This window comes from Canis lupus, chromosome 31, assembly GCF_003254725.2.
Source record: "Canis lupus dingo isolate Sandy chromosome 31, ASM325472v2, whole genome shotgun sequence".
Taxonomy (NCBI): domain Eukaryota; kingdom Metazoa; phylum Chordata; class Mammalia; order Carnivora; family Canidae; genus Canis; species Canis lupus.
Window position 1 is genome coordinate 17,728,025 of NC_064273.1, and position 14,565 is coordinate 17,742,589.

At 32.6% G+C, this 14,565-nt stretch overlaps 1 protein-coding gene and 1 non-coding gene across 3 annotated transcripts in view; one reads left to right on the forward strand and one right to left on the reverse strand.

Moving 5' to 3' along the window:
• Positions 1-14,565, forward strand: part of NCAM2 (neural cell adhesion molecule 2) — a 515,217-nt gene that overhangs the window by 338,472 nt on the left and 162,180 nt on the right. For both annotated transcript variants that reach the window (XM_025449670.3, XM_025449671.3), the window contains exons 7-8: positions 7,307-7,467; positions 8,088-8,233. In XM_025449670.3, coding sequence (XP_025305455.1) covers positions 7,307-7,467; positions 8,088-8,233 — 307 coding nt within the window. The remainder of the gene's footprint in view (positions 1-7,306; positions 7,468-8,087; positions 8,234-14,565) is intronic.
• LOC112661948 (U6 spliceosomal RNA) lies at positions 10,014-10,115 on the reverse strand. The gene has a single exon (XR_003138105.1). It is a non-coding gene; the product is annotated as a U6 spliceosomal RNA (small nuclear RNA).

Here is a 14,565-nt window from a genome sequence, read left to right on the forward strand (position 1 = left end):
ATATTTTGTTTGCATTTGACCATACATACACACACACACATCCATGTGTATACATATGTATGTATGTGTGTTTGTGTATATGTATATATTTATATTCAACTATTGTGTGGAGTAGTCTCTAAATATCAAATAGGTCAGCTAGTTAGTATTCTTCACATCTTCTATACTCTTACTGATTTGACAACTATTGTCTATATCTGTGCTCAGTTCTGTTTTGTTCCATGTCTTTTGAAGGTCTGTTGTATGTTTAGATATTTATCAATATCATAAAAATTATTAAAGAACTTTGTTTAGAAATAAAATGATACCAGATAGAACTTTGAGTACTTTTTTCTGTTTCCAATTTTTTGTCTTTAAACTCAATAAATTATATTGACATATTTTCAAGTTCATTGATAGTTTTCTTTTGCAATGTTTAATCTGCTCTCAAATCTATCAGAGTATTTTTCATCATCCCATTTTTTATCTCTATAAGTTTGAGGAAGGACTTTATTTTTGAAGCAAAATTGGTATATAATATTATTAGTTTCAGATATACATCGAATTTGATTTTTGTATACATTACAAAGTGATCACAACAATAAGTCTAGTTACAGTCTGTGACCAGGCAGTGGTTTCCCTTTACCCGTTTCACCCACCCACTGTCTCCCTCTCTGATATCTACCAGTCCATTCTTTGTATCCATGAGATTGTTGTGTTTGTTCATTTCTTATGTTTTTTTAGATTCCACATGCAAGTAAAACCATAAGGTATTTATGTTTCTCTATCTTTTATATCAGTTAGCGTAGTACTTTTGAGGTTCATTTGTGTTGTCACAAATAGCAAGATATCTTTCTTTTTCTATCGGATTTTTCCTTTTTTTTTTTTTTTTTGTAATTGATTTCTAGTTTCATATCACTATGGTCAAAAAGATACTCAGTGTGATTTCAGTCTTCCTAAATTTATTGAGACTTGTTTGTGGCCTAATGCCATTTATCCTGGAGAATGTTCCATGTACACTTGAGAAGAATTTGATGCTGCTGCTTTTTGATGGGCTGTTCTGTGTATATCTATTACACCCATCTGGTCTAATGTGTTAAGGCCAATGTTTGCTTATTGATTTTTCTGTCTGGATGATAATATATTGGTGTACAGGGGATATTAAAGTCCTCTGCTATTATTGCGTTGCTGTCAGTTTCTACCTTTAGGTATGTTAATACTTGCTATATATATTTAGGTGTTCCTATTTTGGGTGCATAATTATATATGAATGTTATATCCTCTTTTTTGAACGACCCTTTTATCATTCCATAATACCCTTCCTTGTCGTTTTATATAGTATTTGTTTTAAAGTCATCCTTTTGTCTGCATAAGTATAGCTATGCTAGCTTTGTTTTCATTCTTATTTGCATGGAATATCTTTTCCTGTCCCTTCACTTTAGATCTCTGTGTGCCCTTAGGTGCGAAGTGGGTCTTTTATAGGCAACATATCAATAGGTCTTCTTTCATCCATTCAGCCACTATATGTCTTTTGATTTGAGAATTTAGGCCCTTTGCATTTAAATTAATTGTTGATAGGTAGGTACTTAGTGCCATTTTGTTCCCTGTTTTCTGGATGGTTTGCAGTTCCTCCCTGTTGTTCCTTTCTTCTCCTGCTCTCTTCCTTTGTGGTTTGATACCTTTTTTTAGTCTAATGTTTAGATTCATTTCCCATTGTCTTTTTTTGTATCTGCTATGCAGGTTTTTGCTTTGTCAGGCACACCTATAACAGACTGTATCTATAGTAGTTTATTTTAAGTTGAGAGAAGCATAAGTTTTGAATACATATTAGAGAATCTAGATTTTTACACACCCCCACCACATTTTATGTTTCTGATGTTGTATATTACATCTTTATATTTTATGTATATAGCTTAATAAATTATTGTAGTTATAGTTAGTTTTACTACCTTTATCTTCTAGCCTTCACTGTAAGTTTTTAAGTGGTTAATCCACTATCTTTAGCATATATTTTCCAATCAGATTTTTACTTTCATGTTTTCTTGTTACTAGCTAGTACCTTTTGTTTTCAGCTTGAAGAATTACCTTTAACATTTCTTACAAAGATGGTCTATTGCTATGAAACCCTTTAGCTTTTGCTTGTTTAGAAAACTCTGTCTCTCCTTTATTCTTAATAGTAGTCTTGCTGGGTAGAATATTCTTGTTTGGAAGTTTTTCTTTTAGCACTTTGAATATATCATGCCATTCCCTTTTGGCCTTTAGAGTTTATGCTGAAAAATCATCTGAGAGTTTTATGGGGCTTCTTTTTATGTACCAAGTTGTTGCCTTTAAATTTTCTCTTTTTAACTTTTGACGTTTTACTTAAAATGTGTCATAATATGGATCTCTTAGGATTCATCTCTTTTGGAGCTCTCTATGCTTCCTGGACCTAGATGTCTATTTCCTTCCCTAGGTTGGTTAAGTTGTCAGCCATTATTTCTTCAAACAAGTTTTCTGTCCCTTTCCTTCACTTTTTAAAATTCTCTTTGTTGTTGTTCAAGACAGTTCCACTGTCTTGTCTTCCAGGTTGCAGCTCTGTTCTGCTTCGTCCAAACTGTGGTTGAAACACTTTCTATTTTTAGTTCAGTTATTATTTTCTTTAGTTCTTTGACCTCTTTGATACTTTCTTATATTTTCTGTCTCTTTGAAGTTCTCAGTGTGTTTGTCCATTCTTCTCCCAATTCAGTGAGCATCTTTATGACCATTACTTTGAACTCTTTGTCAGATAAATTACTCATCTCCATTTCTTCAAGGACTTTTTTTTTTCTTTTCTGGGGTTTTATCTTGTTTGTTCTTTTGGAATGTATTCTTGTTTTCTTATTTTGCTTTCTCCGTATTTTTGTTTCTGTGTATTGGGTGGAACAGCTACCTCTCATTCAGAAGTAATGGCCTTGATTGGATGATGAAACTTTTCATCCAACCTTATCCTAGTTTTTGGTCATCTCTAGAACCTTTGTGCTTACCTATATAGCCTGATTTATTCTTAATCAGGAAGCACACACAAGTTGAATGAGCAACTTGCTCCAGTGAGACTCAGGGAGAGACAGCATATGGGCAGAGTGAGCCTCCTGGGTTCAGAGAGGCTATGGGAGAACCCAGAGGGAGCCCAGGATAGGAGGGAACAAATTGGCAATAGTAGGGCCATCAAAGCTCATGGGCAGGACAAGCCAAGAAGTTGAAGCAGGGTTATGGTAGAACACAGGGAATGGAGGAAGCCCTACTATACTATTAAGATTGGGTAAGAATGTAAAAATCATCTTCTCCCCTGGAGAAAGTCCTACCAGACCCCTGTGTCTCCCGGACATGCTAATGAATCTCCACTGCATATGGAAAGATGTTTTCCAAACCACATATTTTTTTAGATTCCTAGGGTGAATGAGTCTGCATAAGACCTTTAAAAGCAGCCTCTCTATTTCTCACAGCTTTTTGGATGTCTGGGATGTAAGCCTTTTTACTTTACAGAGTCAGATATTTTGGGTGCTCATCTCTCCAGTATAATACCTAAGGGCTGAGGTGTCTGCTATGGGGTATAAACTCCTCACTCCTCACTTCGAAACTATAAATTTGTGATCCCTCCGAGTAGTGATTTGCCATGCTGAGGATAGGGATTTTGGTGAGACCATGTCTCTGCCTCTCTTGCCTATCTCAGTGTAGCCTTTTATCTTTATTGTGAAGAAGCTCTTAACTAGTTTTCCAGTATTTTTCAAGGAGAATTGATCCCTGTGTAGTTGAAGATATGGTGTGTCTGTGGGAGGAATTTAGGTCAGGATCTTCCTATACCACCATCTTGAACCACCACTCTATTTACTTGATATTTATTACACATTCTATCATAGAGGATTTTCTTTTTTCTTCTATTCCTCTCCTACAACACTCGTATTTAACTTCCTTGAACATACAGAATATATTTGAATAGTTATTTTAACAGTCTTTTCTCCATCATCTGTGTCATTTCTGGATCTTTTTAATTGATTGAATTTTCTCCTTGTTATGTGTCATATTCTCCCACTTATATACTATCCTTTTTTTTTTTTTTTTCTTATATACTATCCTGATTATATACTATCCTGGTAATTTTTGGTTGAGTGCCAGGTACTAAGGATTTTATGTTCTGGAGTCCTGGATATTCTTGTATTCTCTTACTCTGGTTAGATACAGAAAGTAACTTGGGAAAAGTTTGATATTTTGAGAATTGCTTTTAGGCTCTTTTAGTGGATGCAGAGCAGCCTTCAGCCTTGAATTAACTTGGTTCCATTACTGAAGCAATATTCTTCTAAAGAGGTGACTTGATGTCCTGCATTTTGGAAGGTCTTTATACTCTGGATGGTTGAGATGCAAATTATTCCAGGTTCTGGGATTGTTGTGCTTTGTCTTTTTCAATGGTTCCTTCCATATACTGGGAAAGCCTTACTGGCATGCAGTCACTTATAAGGAGTTAGTTAAAGATGATTTGGGGATGCACTGCAAATCTCTCTGCCCTCTTTCTTGTGTAGCTGTCTTTTCTTAAATTCTCTGATCCACAAATTCTAGCTACTTTAACCTCCTCCAGCTGAGAACTCTGCCTGGCTTGTGTTTTGGGTTCTCTCTCTGTGAGCTACAGCTTGGAGCAGTCTTTAAATAGTAGGCTGTGGTGGTCCTTACTGGTCACACTCATGAGCTATTTGTTGATAGTGTTTGAAAACTGTTATTTAGTCTATGTCTAGTGTTGTTTGCAGTTTACAATGAGAAGGTAGATATGAACCCTGTTACTCCATTATGGTTTAAAGTGGAATTATCCTCACTTCCTTATAATTTCTACTAATTCCCTAGTTCTAATCCCTATTTTATTGTGCCTAGAAAAGGGATACTTAGAGAATTGGTTTGCATCTTAAAGTATGGGCTTACAGAATTCAATCAGAATTCTTTGGGAATCTTTTTCAGGCATAACATTCCTCAGAAGTGGATAGTAAATAATAACAAGTATATTCTATATCACAGGCTTATTAGGAGATAGGTATTAAAGAGCTATTACTTTGGTTATATCCCTTGCTGATATTTTTAAATTGACCATAGTCTTTACATAGTGATTTCCTCTAAATCTCTTTAAGATCTACCCATCTGCTTCAGAGCCCAAGTCATAATTTTTTTTTCCCATGAAAATTTCCGGAATTTTCATCCATTATTCTTTTTCCTTCTCTCCCACTATAGAGATCCTTCCTTGCCCCTACCCAACACAAAAAAAGAATATGAAAAAAATTCATTAATGGGATTTTCCTTATCCTTTGGTACTGCTGTTACTGCCAATTTTATGAATTCTTCATGATAGGTAGCCATGTCTCACTTATTTGCTGTACTTCAAACATTTAGCACAATATTCCAAATGAGGTGGGGAAATAACTCTATCAAAAAGAACACTAGAATGTATTTAATCTGCTGCTTATATTACTGTGTAAATCTAGGTATCTTCATCTGTGATTTCAGGATTGGGAAAATCATACTTAAAAATTTAGTTCTCTAATCTGTGAATGAGGGTAGGAGTGAAAATGAACAAATGAGCTAATTGTGAGTTTTGAAGTCAGTAGAATACATAAGGAAAGTGTTTTATAAGGCATAAATTGCTTAAACCTCTAGTGTATTATTATTATTGTTCTTCTTGTTCCACAAATGAATAATTTCTATTGACTAGAGTAAGAAATACATTGTATCACTAGTTGCTGTGAAAGTTCAAACTATACATTATATTCTAGACAAAATCACTGAAACATCATTTTTAGTTGTTATGAGATTTAGACTAATAAAAATATGAATAAAATATAAAAAAAAATACAAAGCAGGGAAATCCCTGGGTGGCTCAGCAGTTTAGCGCCTGCCTTCAGCCCAGGGTGTGATCCTGGAAACCCTGGGGTCAAGTCCCACATCAGGCTCCCTGCATGGAGCCTGCTCTCCCTCTGCCTCTGTCTCTGCCTCTCTCTCTCTCTGTGTCTTTCATGAATAAATAAATAAAATCTTTAAAAAAAACAAAGCAATATATATACATATTAGTATTTTACAAACTCTACTTTCGAACCCTGCTCTTAGGAAATTTTTGCACATTTCGTGATATCTTTAGAGATATCAATAGAAATGGAAAAACAGATGTTAATGAGTCATAAAAGGAGAAGTATTATATTAGGATATGTGCCAATGCTTTCTGGAAAGTGAAACTAGAATTCACTGGAAAGATCATTTATTGTATTGAAGAAATATTCTCTTTCATTCTAGGAAATATTTGTTATAATTCTTTCAGAATTTTTTTTTTTAATTTAAACTTGTATGGCTAAATAGATGTCTCATCCCCTTAGGACATATCCTTAACGTTTTACATTAATGGGCCTTAAAATCAATTCAATTCTTCAAAATACCATTATAAGAAAAACATAGAGGGAAAACTAAATGAGAAAGAAAAGGAGGAGGAAGAGGAAATAAGGAGAATAAATTAGAATGGAAGAGAATGTACAGTATAAGAAGGTTTCACACGTATGAAGGGAAATTGTAGAAATAGTTTAAGATTTAAGTGTATTTAAAGTATTTCTTACTATAAGTTATTATACAAAGTTTGAAAGACATTGTTTTAATAGGTAACAAAAACTAGAACTGGAAGAGAGTGAAGACTATTTCAACTCAAAAAGAACTTGGAAAATATTGAAAATTATTTGTATCTAAGAGGGAACATATATAAGAAAAGTGGTTTCTTCTCATAAATGATTTAAATCATCATATTCAACATAATTTTTCTAGCTGCATTTGCACATAATTGTTTCATCCTACCCTCTTACCATCACTAGTACTTATTTGCGATATAAATTTGTAACATATTTAAATTGCATTTACTTTGAAACTTCTTTAATGGATGTTTCCATAAAAATTCTGTTAATGTGTCCTAGGAACTTAGTCAATAAGCATGTGTTGACTTACCAAATAAAAAGTATATAGGGAGTTAAGATCAATTAAACAAATTTTTTTTTTTTTGCTAGTAAGCAAAGTAAAAATTGAACCAGTGTGCTTTTTTTGCCTAAGGTCAGTGTTAAGATTTCAGCATAGCTCAGATGTTATTCTTGTCTCTAAATTCAAAGCAATTTTCAAGTATAATTTGAATATCTAATAATTGAGATTCACTGGGCTATTCAGAGTATACTTAACGATTAGAATATAGCTTTGTCTATCAAAAGCCATGAAATGGATGACGACTACTGATCACAAAATGGAATACAATCTCCTCCTGAGTTACAAAGTCAGATTTATGAAGATCAACCTCTGTTTTCTTCTTTAGGAATGGCAAGTTCATTGAAGAAAATGAAAAGTACGTATTGAAAGGAAGCCATACAGAGCTCACTGTCAGGAACATAATTAATAGTGATGCGGGTCCTTATGTCTGCAGGGCCACAAATAAAGCAGGAGAAGATGAAAAGCAGGCATTCCTCCAGGTCTTTGGTAAGTATTCTAGCATAGTGGTTAAAATTATAGTGTCTAGAGGGAGGTCTGAGTCAAATTCTCCTCTGTGACTTATATGTCACTAACTTTTCCAAAATTAAATGTGTTTTCTCATCTGAAATATATTTTAGCATTGCAGCTACCGGAGAGAATTATTTTAAGAATTACATGAAATGATACATGTATATTCTTGCAAAATATTGGCTAACTCATAATAGTAGATGGAAATTTAAGAGATAATCACTAAATATGCAAATGTCACACATAAACACATATATACTCCTCAACATAGGTACCATATGACTTTAAAAGAGGAAATTTTTATTTTGTAGTTTAAGAGAGGAAGAAATATCTAGAGGTCTTTTAAATTGCAAAATTTCAAAAGGAATTATAATTTGCATGTTTGTTTCTAAGCCACTTCAAATTATTTTTATGATAATCAATGAGAATTATTTTCTAAAGCTTTTTCTCCTGTACTTTGCAAGTCTCTTGGCATCTCTTTCAAGCAAAGTGTGCTGCTGTAACGCTACAAACTTAAAAATTCTATACTATACTAATATGGACTTAAATGGAAGTATTTCTCTTCCAGACAGATTGAGTAACGTATGTATTCTTTACAGTACAGCCTCACATAATACAGCTTAAAAATGAGACTACCTATGAGAATGGTCAAGTCACTCTTATATGTGAAGCAGAAGGGGAGCCTATTCCAGAAATCACTTGGAAGAGAGCAGTAGATGGCATCACATTTTCTGAAGGCGATAAGGTAATAAGAACTCAGTATATAATGATTTTCAATGCCATTGTATTTTCAGAGTTTTGTGTATTATTAAATCTCATGGTGGACTCCAATTTAAGTAACTTGTAGGAATGCAAGAAATGGTTTAATTTTTAAAAAGGTAACTACCACAGTCAGCCTAAAACTAAGTGGAGGAGAAAAAAAGTGAAAGTGTGATATTTGAAGATGTTTTCATTAAGCCACAAAAATCTTAGGTTGCTAAGACTAGGTTGCATGGACTTTTAGCATACATTGAATCTATAAATTGTGTTATTACAATTTTAGCTCACCCACTTCATGCTGTGAAAATGAAAATCATTCAAATTCACCAGATTCTGCTTCATTATTAACTCTTTCCTCTTTAGAATTGTTGTTACACAGTGGGAGATTGGTTTTGGCTTTCATGTAATTTAGTATCTAATAAAGAGAAATAAGCCCAAACACAACAAAATACATCATTTTGGCAATTGCCATTCCCCTGTAAATAGGCAACCTGTTCTGAGAATGCATTAAAATTTCTAGCAAATTAATTAATAGGTTTCTTATTATTGTTATTTTTCATTATTCATATAAAACTCCAAAGTATAGACAAAAGTGAAGCAGAAAGGAAAAGATATTGAATTAGTGATATGATGAGCTGACATTTCACACATGTAAAAAGGATAAGATTAATATTACAGATCTCTTCTTAATATTAAGGAGAACCCCTTTTAAACTTTTCATTTATTTAAATCAGATCTGTGACGGACAGTGATTTCTACAATATAAATACCTTTGACTTACCAACATTGATAGCAGAAAAATTTGAAACCAATTTATCTAAAAGACATTCTCTATCCCTCCAATTCATCATGTAGTTTTTAACAATATGATAACTCCATAAATTGACAAAACAGCTACCTCCCTGCCTATTTACTGTTTATTCTTTGCAAGAATTGTATTCACATATGTGATATGTACATATGTATGTATCATACGTATATATGATATACGACATGTATTCATATATATCTATATATCACACTTCTTTGCCTCATTTCCTCCTCATAATGGCATTTTTAAGAGTTAATCCTTTTTGGTAATAGTTATGTTATTTTGGTATTCGTATTTTATATATACAAATTGAAAATCAAATTTATAAAATATCTTCTGGCAATCCAGAGAAACCATAGAGTTTGCCTTATATTTTCTTGTTAGAGAATCACAGATATTATTAAGGCATAGTTGCCAAATCTGAAAGGTATATTTCCATAAAACTATTTAATTTTTTCTAAGATTTTATGTATTTATTCATGAGAGACACAGAGAGAAAGGCAGAGACATAGGGAGAGAGAGAGAGAGGCAGAGACATAGGGAGAGAGAGAAGCAGGCTTCTCACAAGGAGCCCGATGTGAGACTCGATCCTGGCACTCCAGGATCATGCCCTGAGCCAAAGGCAGGCGCTCAGCCACTGAGCCACCCAGGCGTCCCTCCATAAATCTATTTTAAATTATATATATAAAAATAAATAAATAAATTATTTAATTAATTATATATATATAAATAGATATATAGAACTGTAAGTAATTGTCAATTCAGTACATTTCTTTAGACAAGATCACTCAAGAATAATGATTGTCATGTCTATAAGCCCTTATCAATTATACGTCCATATTCCTACCTCATGCTTCCATTATTTTCTTGTCCGCTGTAAAATTTCTAAAAGTTCTCATCTTTTTTTTTTCATTAGTAGCTGTTTATTGATGAATGATTTGATGTAAAGTTATTTAAAAATATGGAGTACTTGACGAATTTGCATGTCATCCTCACACAGGGGCCATGCTAATCTCTGTATCTTTCCTATTTTAGTATATGTGCTGCCAAAGGGAACAAGCCAGCAACTAAAAGTTCTCATCTTAAAGATAGTGTTCACTCTTCATTTAATAGATGTTTCCTTATGTGTATACCAAAAATGAGAGACACATTATGTTCAGTTTTTTTAATCATGAAGTTTTCAAGTAACTAGAAGGCTGTGATATTTTTTTCTACACTATAAACTCCAAACCACCCAAAACATACAGAAATTTCTTCTCTAGTAGGTATGAACAATAATCAACAGGTTTTGTTTGAACAAAACTTTCTCGATTAAATAACTCATCTTTTCTTGGTGGGGTGGGGGGATTATTTGTTACCACAATTCTAGAACCCATATACTCTTTGGTTTTTCCAAATGTTTTTTCTTTTTGTTTTTCCAAATGGTTTTTCTTTTATCCAGTATATAAGAAATACAGGTTATTCACTTTCTATCTTGACATTTCTCCAAAGTTATTTTAAGATTCATATCTTATTTTCTGCATGGTAAGCCTCCTTTCTCCTAACATTACTAGCTTCTTCAGCAGCCAAAATTCAAAACCTGAATGTTTGACCTAAGCTTTGAAATAAGACATATCTCGTTTGAATCTCACCCCTGCCATTTGACAAGATTATTTGAACTCTATTATTAATATGAGTTTCTTCATCTTTAAAATGTGGATAGTAATAGTTCCCTTAAAGAACAAGAAATGAGGAGTATGCCAAACTCTATATTTTGTAAATATTCAATAAACTTTATTTATCTTTGTTATATTACTTTGCCATATTACATAATTTTCAAAGCATACTTTATCTTATTTCTGTTATTTGGAACAAATTCTAGTTGTTAATAGACTCCATAAAGTCTGGTGCCTAAGATTTGATTAAACAGTATCACAGAGTATATTCAGGTCCTATCTCTTGTCACGGAAAGCATGAGATTATATTTTCAACAAGAATCATTTGGAGAGCCTGTTAAAATGCACTCTCTAGAATCCCATTTCCCAGGGTTGATTTGGTAATGCTAACACAGGACCAAGAAGTACATATTTAATAAACTTATAAGGTTGGTATCATATGGATTGAATTCAGGCCATACTCTGGAAAACAATTCTCTAAGTCAAATGATATTTAACAACTAATCCTGTCAACAGAAATATGCTCTTAACAGATTACTTGGCAGCTGATAGGGGCTTGGGAAATACTGAACAAAACATATCAAAACTTCCCATCATGCATACACTATCAAAGTTTAATGAAACTGCTAATTATTTAGGCCATAGACAGTGAAACAACATCAGTGCAATATGGCTCAAATTTATAGCTTCGCCCAGAAATATGACAATGCATTTAGCAAATATGTTCATCAATGTAGATTTTCAAAGTATGTGGTCTCAATCAATAGTATCCACTTTCCTTGCCTAATTCTTAATCCTCAGCTAAGACAAAAGAAATAAATAGGGATTAAATGTCATGTGGCTTAAATCTGCAGGTAAGTGAATGTCTTATACCAAACTAGAGCATTAGACAGACTTACACAGCACAGTCCTGAATAGCATTAAACCTTGTAGCCCTCCACTGTGGGAGACTGAGACTAGGTGTCACTGCTAAGGTTACCACCATGGCTGAGAGCAAGGGAAAACCTGAGTCCATTCTGAAAATACAAAGAGAATATCTCGGAAAAGCATATTCAGTATGATGTCCCCATATTTACCAATAAAACATCTGCCTAGTTCTCATGGGGGGAGAGTAATTAAGGAATTGGAAAGTCCAGTACGTATGTTAGCAGAGCTCCCTTCCTATGGAATAAATGTTAGGAGTCCATGAGAAATGTGCACTGCCTGACAAACTTTATGTTAATAACATCTTAAAAAGCACTGTATATGCATTGTTGCAATTTAACTTCTGGTATTCTTACTGCATGGTAAATAACCTCAAAACATAGTGGCAAAAAACAACCTTTTTCTTTTGCTCATGATTTTGTGGATCAGGAATTTGGGGAGGCTTGACTAAGTGGATGAGGCACCTCAAATGGGCTCACATGTAGTTGTTTTCCATATCTGTAGTTTTGCTGAAGACTGAATGAGGCATATTTAGATACCATAAAAGATCTGTGCATAATAAAGCATCCTTCAGAAATGATAACAAAAAATATGGTACTTAAATACAGAGTCCTTTTAAACTTATGACTATATCATCTAATCCACTTTAATGAATCCTATCTACATTTAAAATAGTATATATAATTTTTAAAACTTCAGAAAATTTCAAACATATGTGTAATATGTAAGAAAAGGAGCTTTAAAATTTTTTTTAATATTGTTATTTCAGAAAAACAATTCATTGTTCATTTTATTATTAAAAAATTCAGTTTTAACTAACTTTTAATTACCCATGTATTGAAAAATTTCTAGGCACTTTAGTGCAACTTAAGTATTATTTATGATTTTCCATAAAAAATATTGATTTACCGGTGTTATCCAGAAATTCATTAAACTGACAGCTTAATATTGGCATATTATTTTGGAGTCATCGTAAGATACATTTGTTATAAAAATCATAAATCACTAGCCCTTTCATTTAATAGATATTATACACGTAATTTTAATAATATTTAAATATATATATATATATAAAAAGTTTAAGATACAACCAAAGCTATTTTTATGGAATATAAAACAGCCATGAATTAAAACTAATAAATTGTTTTGTAATTTACAAACTAAGCAATCTAATTTTATATTAAAAACTTTATTTTTAAAATAAAACCATGCTTCTTTCACAGAATTGATCTATGGATTATGTAAGATTATATTTCTAGAGTGTTTTGACATAGTCCCTGGCATTAATTCTTATCATCTATTTTGAACCTGTTTCTTTAAATCATTCCTTCTTATAATTCTTATTACTCAATAAACGTTAGTGTATGTAAGATTATAGGTTTTGATGAATTAGTATGGGATATCATGCAAAATGTCACACAAGTCAAAGTTTAATCCTAATTTTGTCACTTTGGTGTGTCATTCACTATATTACTTCTTATATCTGACCTCAGTTTTTGCAGGTCCAAATCAGGATAATAATGAAATGTCCCTGGAAAAAGTTTCTGGAGATGAAGATGTTATGTTTCCTCATAACTATATGCCAGACACAAATTGAATATCTTAAAAATGTTTTTTTTCTTGTCCTTAGGGGTATCCAGTCTTCTGATATTTTATGCATGAGAAAATGATCATATTAATTCCCTGTTAATGACTGCTGTCACAAAGGAAACCAGTTAAAAAAATTGAGCATGGTCATATGTCCCGTATGAATAACACAAAAACAGGAGAATAGTGTTATAGTTTTTATAGATTGTGCTTCTATGACATAACTGTATATGGAAATTTACTATAAAATCATCTCTAGCAATATCAATTCCAGATCTTGTAACTATATATCACATTCCGTTTGGAAGTTGACAATCTGAATTTCAGTATTCATCTTACTGTACGTTTGATGTCAATCTCCATCCCTGCAAGGGAGCGCAGATGAGGGCTCAAACTTCCTGGCTTGGATGAGAATAGGTTTTATGCTAAAGAAAGGCTGGTGTTTCTTCTTAAAAGACATCAAATATCATAGATTTCTTTCTGCTCTCTCAGTTCTGTCTTCTCCTAAACCCCCAAATTTTCCTCTGTAGGAAGTGATTCATTTTTTTTTGGACCCATGTAAATCTCCCACATTACATAGCAATAAATATTGATTCTAAATAAACCCTTATGCATTGTAATAAAGAGTATACAGGTCATTAAAATAGGAAGAAAAAAATGTCACACTCCACAAAGCAAGATGACTTAACAGTGCCTGGTCCATAAGTTTTCAAAATATGGTTTCATAGTCATCTGATAAGCCTGATATCTTTTAAACATTTATTAAAGCAATATTGTTACTTGTTATTTTAAGAGTAAATGGAAGTAAAAAGATCTACAGGGAGTGATTTTTACTTTTAGAATTCTTACAAAATGGTAAACATGACAGCATGAAACCCCATCTATACGAGTAGAATGTTTTATATAATAATTATAAAGTGCTTATAATATTGTCTGGGAGATGACATCTTACACATGCCACTTATATACTCTTAAGATACGGAATCTATAATTATCTTATTCCTGGTACACTTGTCCTGCATAATAAATTATAGGCCTTCCTCTACTAGAAATTAATCCCACCCTACATTGTATAAGAAGTATTTGAAATGTATAGCAGTAAGTTATAACTGTCTTACAGCAGAATTTCTCAAACATTAGTCATTTGACAGCTTCATCTCCTCTGTAATCATGTGCTGCCTGTTATGCACTTATTTTTTCTTTAAATTGAATTAATTTTTCATTTATTCTAACCCTACCCCAAAATGTCAGTGGAATCAAAAGTATGATTATATACTAGTTATGTTTTAAATATCATTAAATAAATATAAAGCTATAAGATAAAATTGTTGTTCAAAGTCA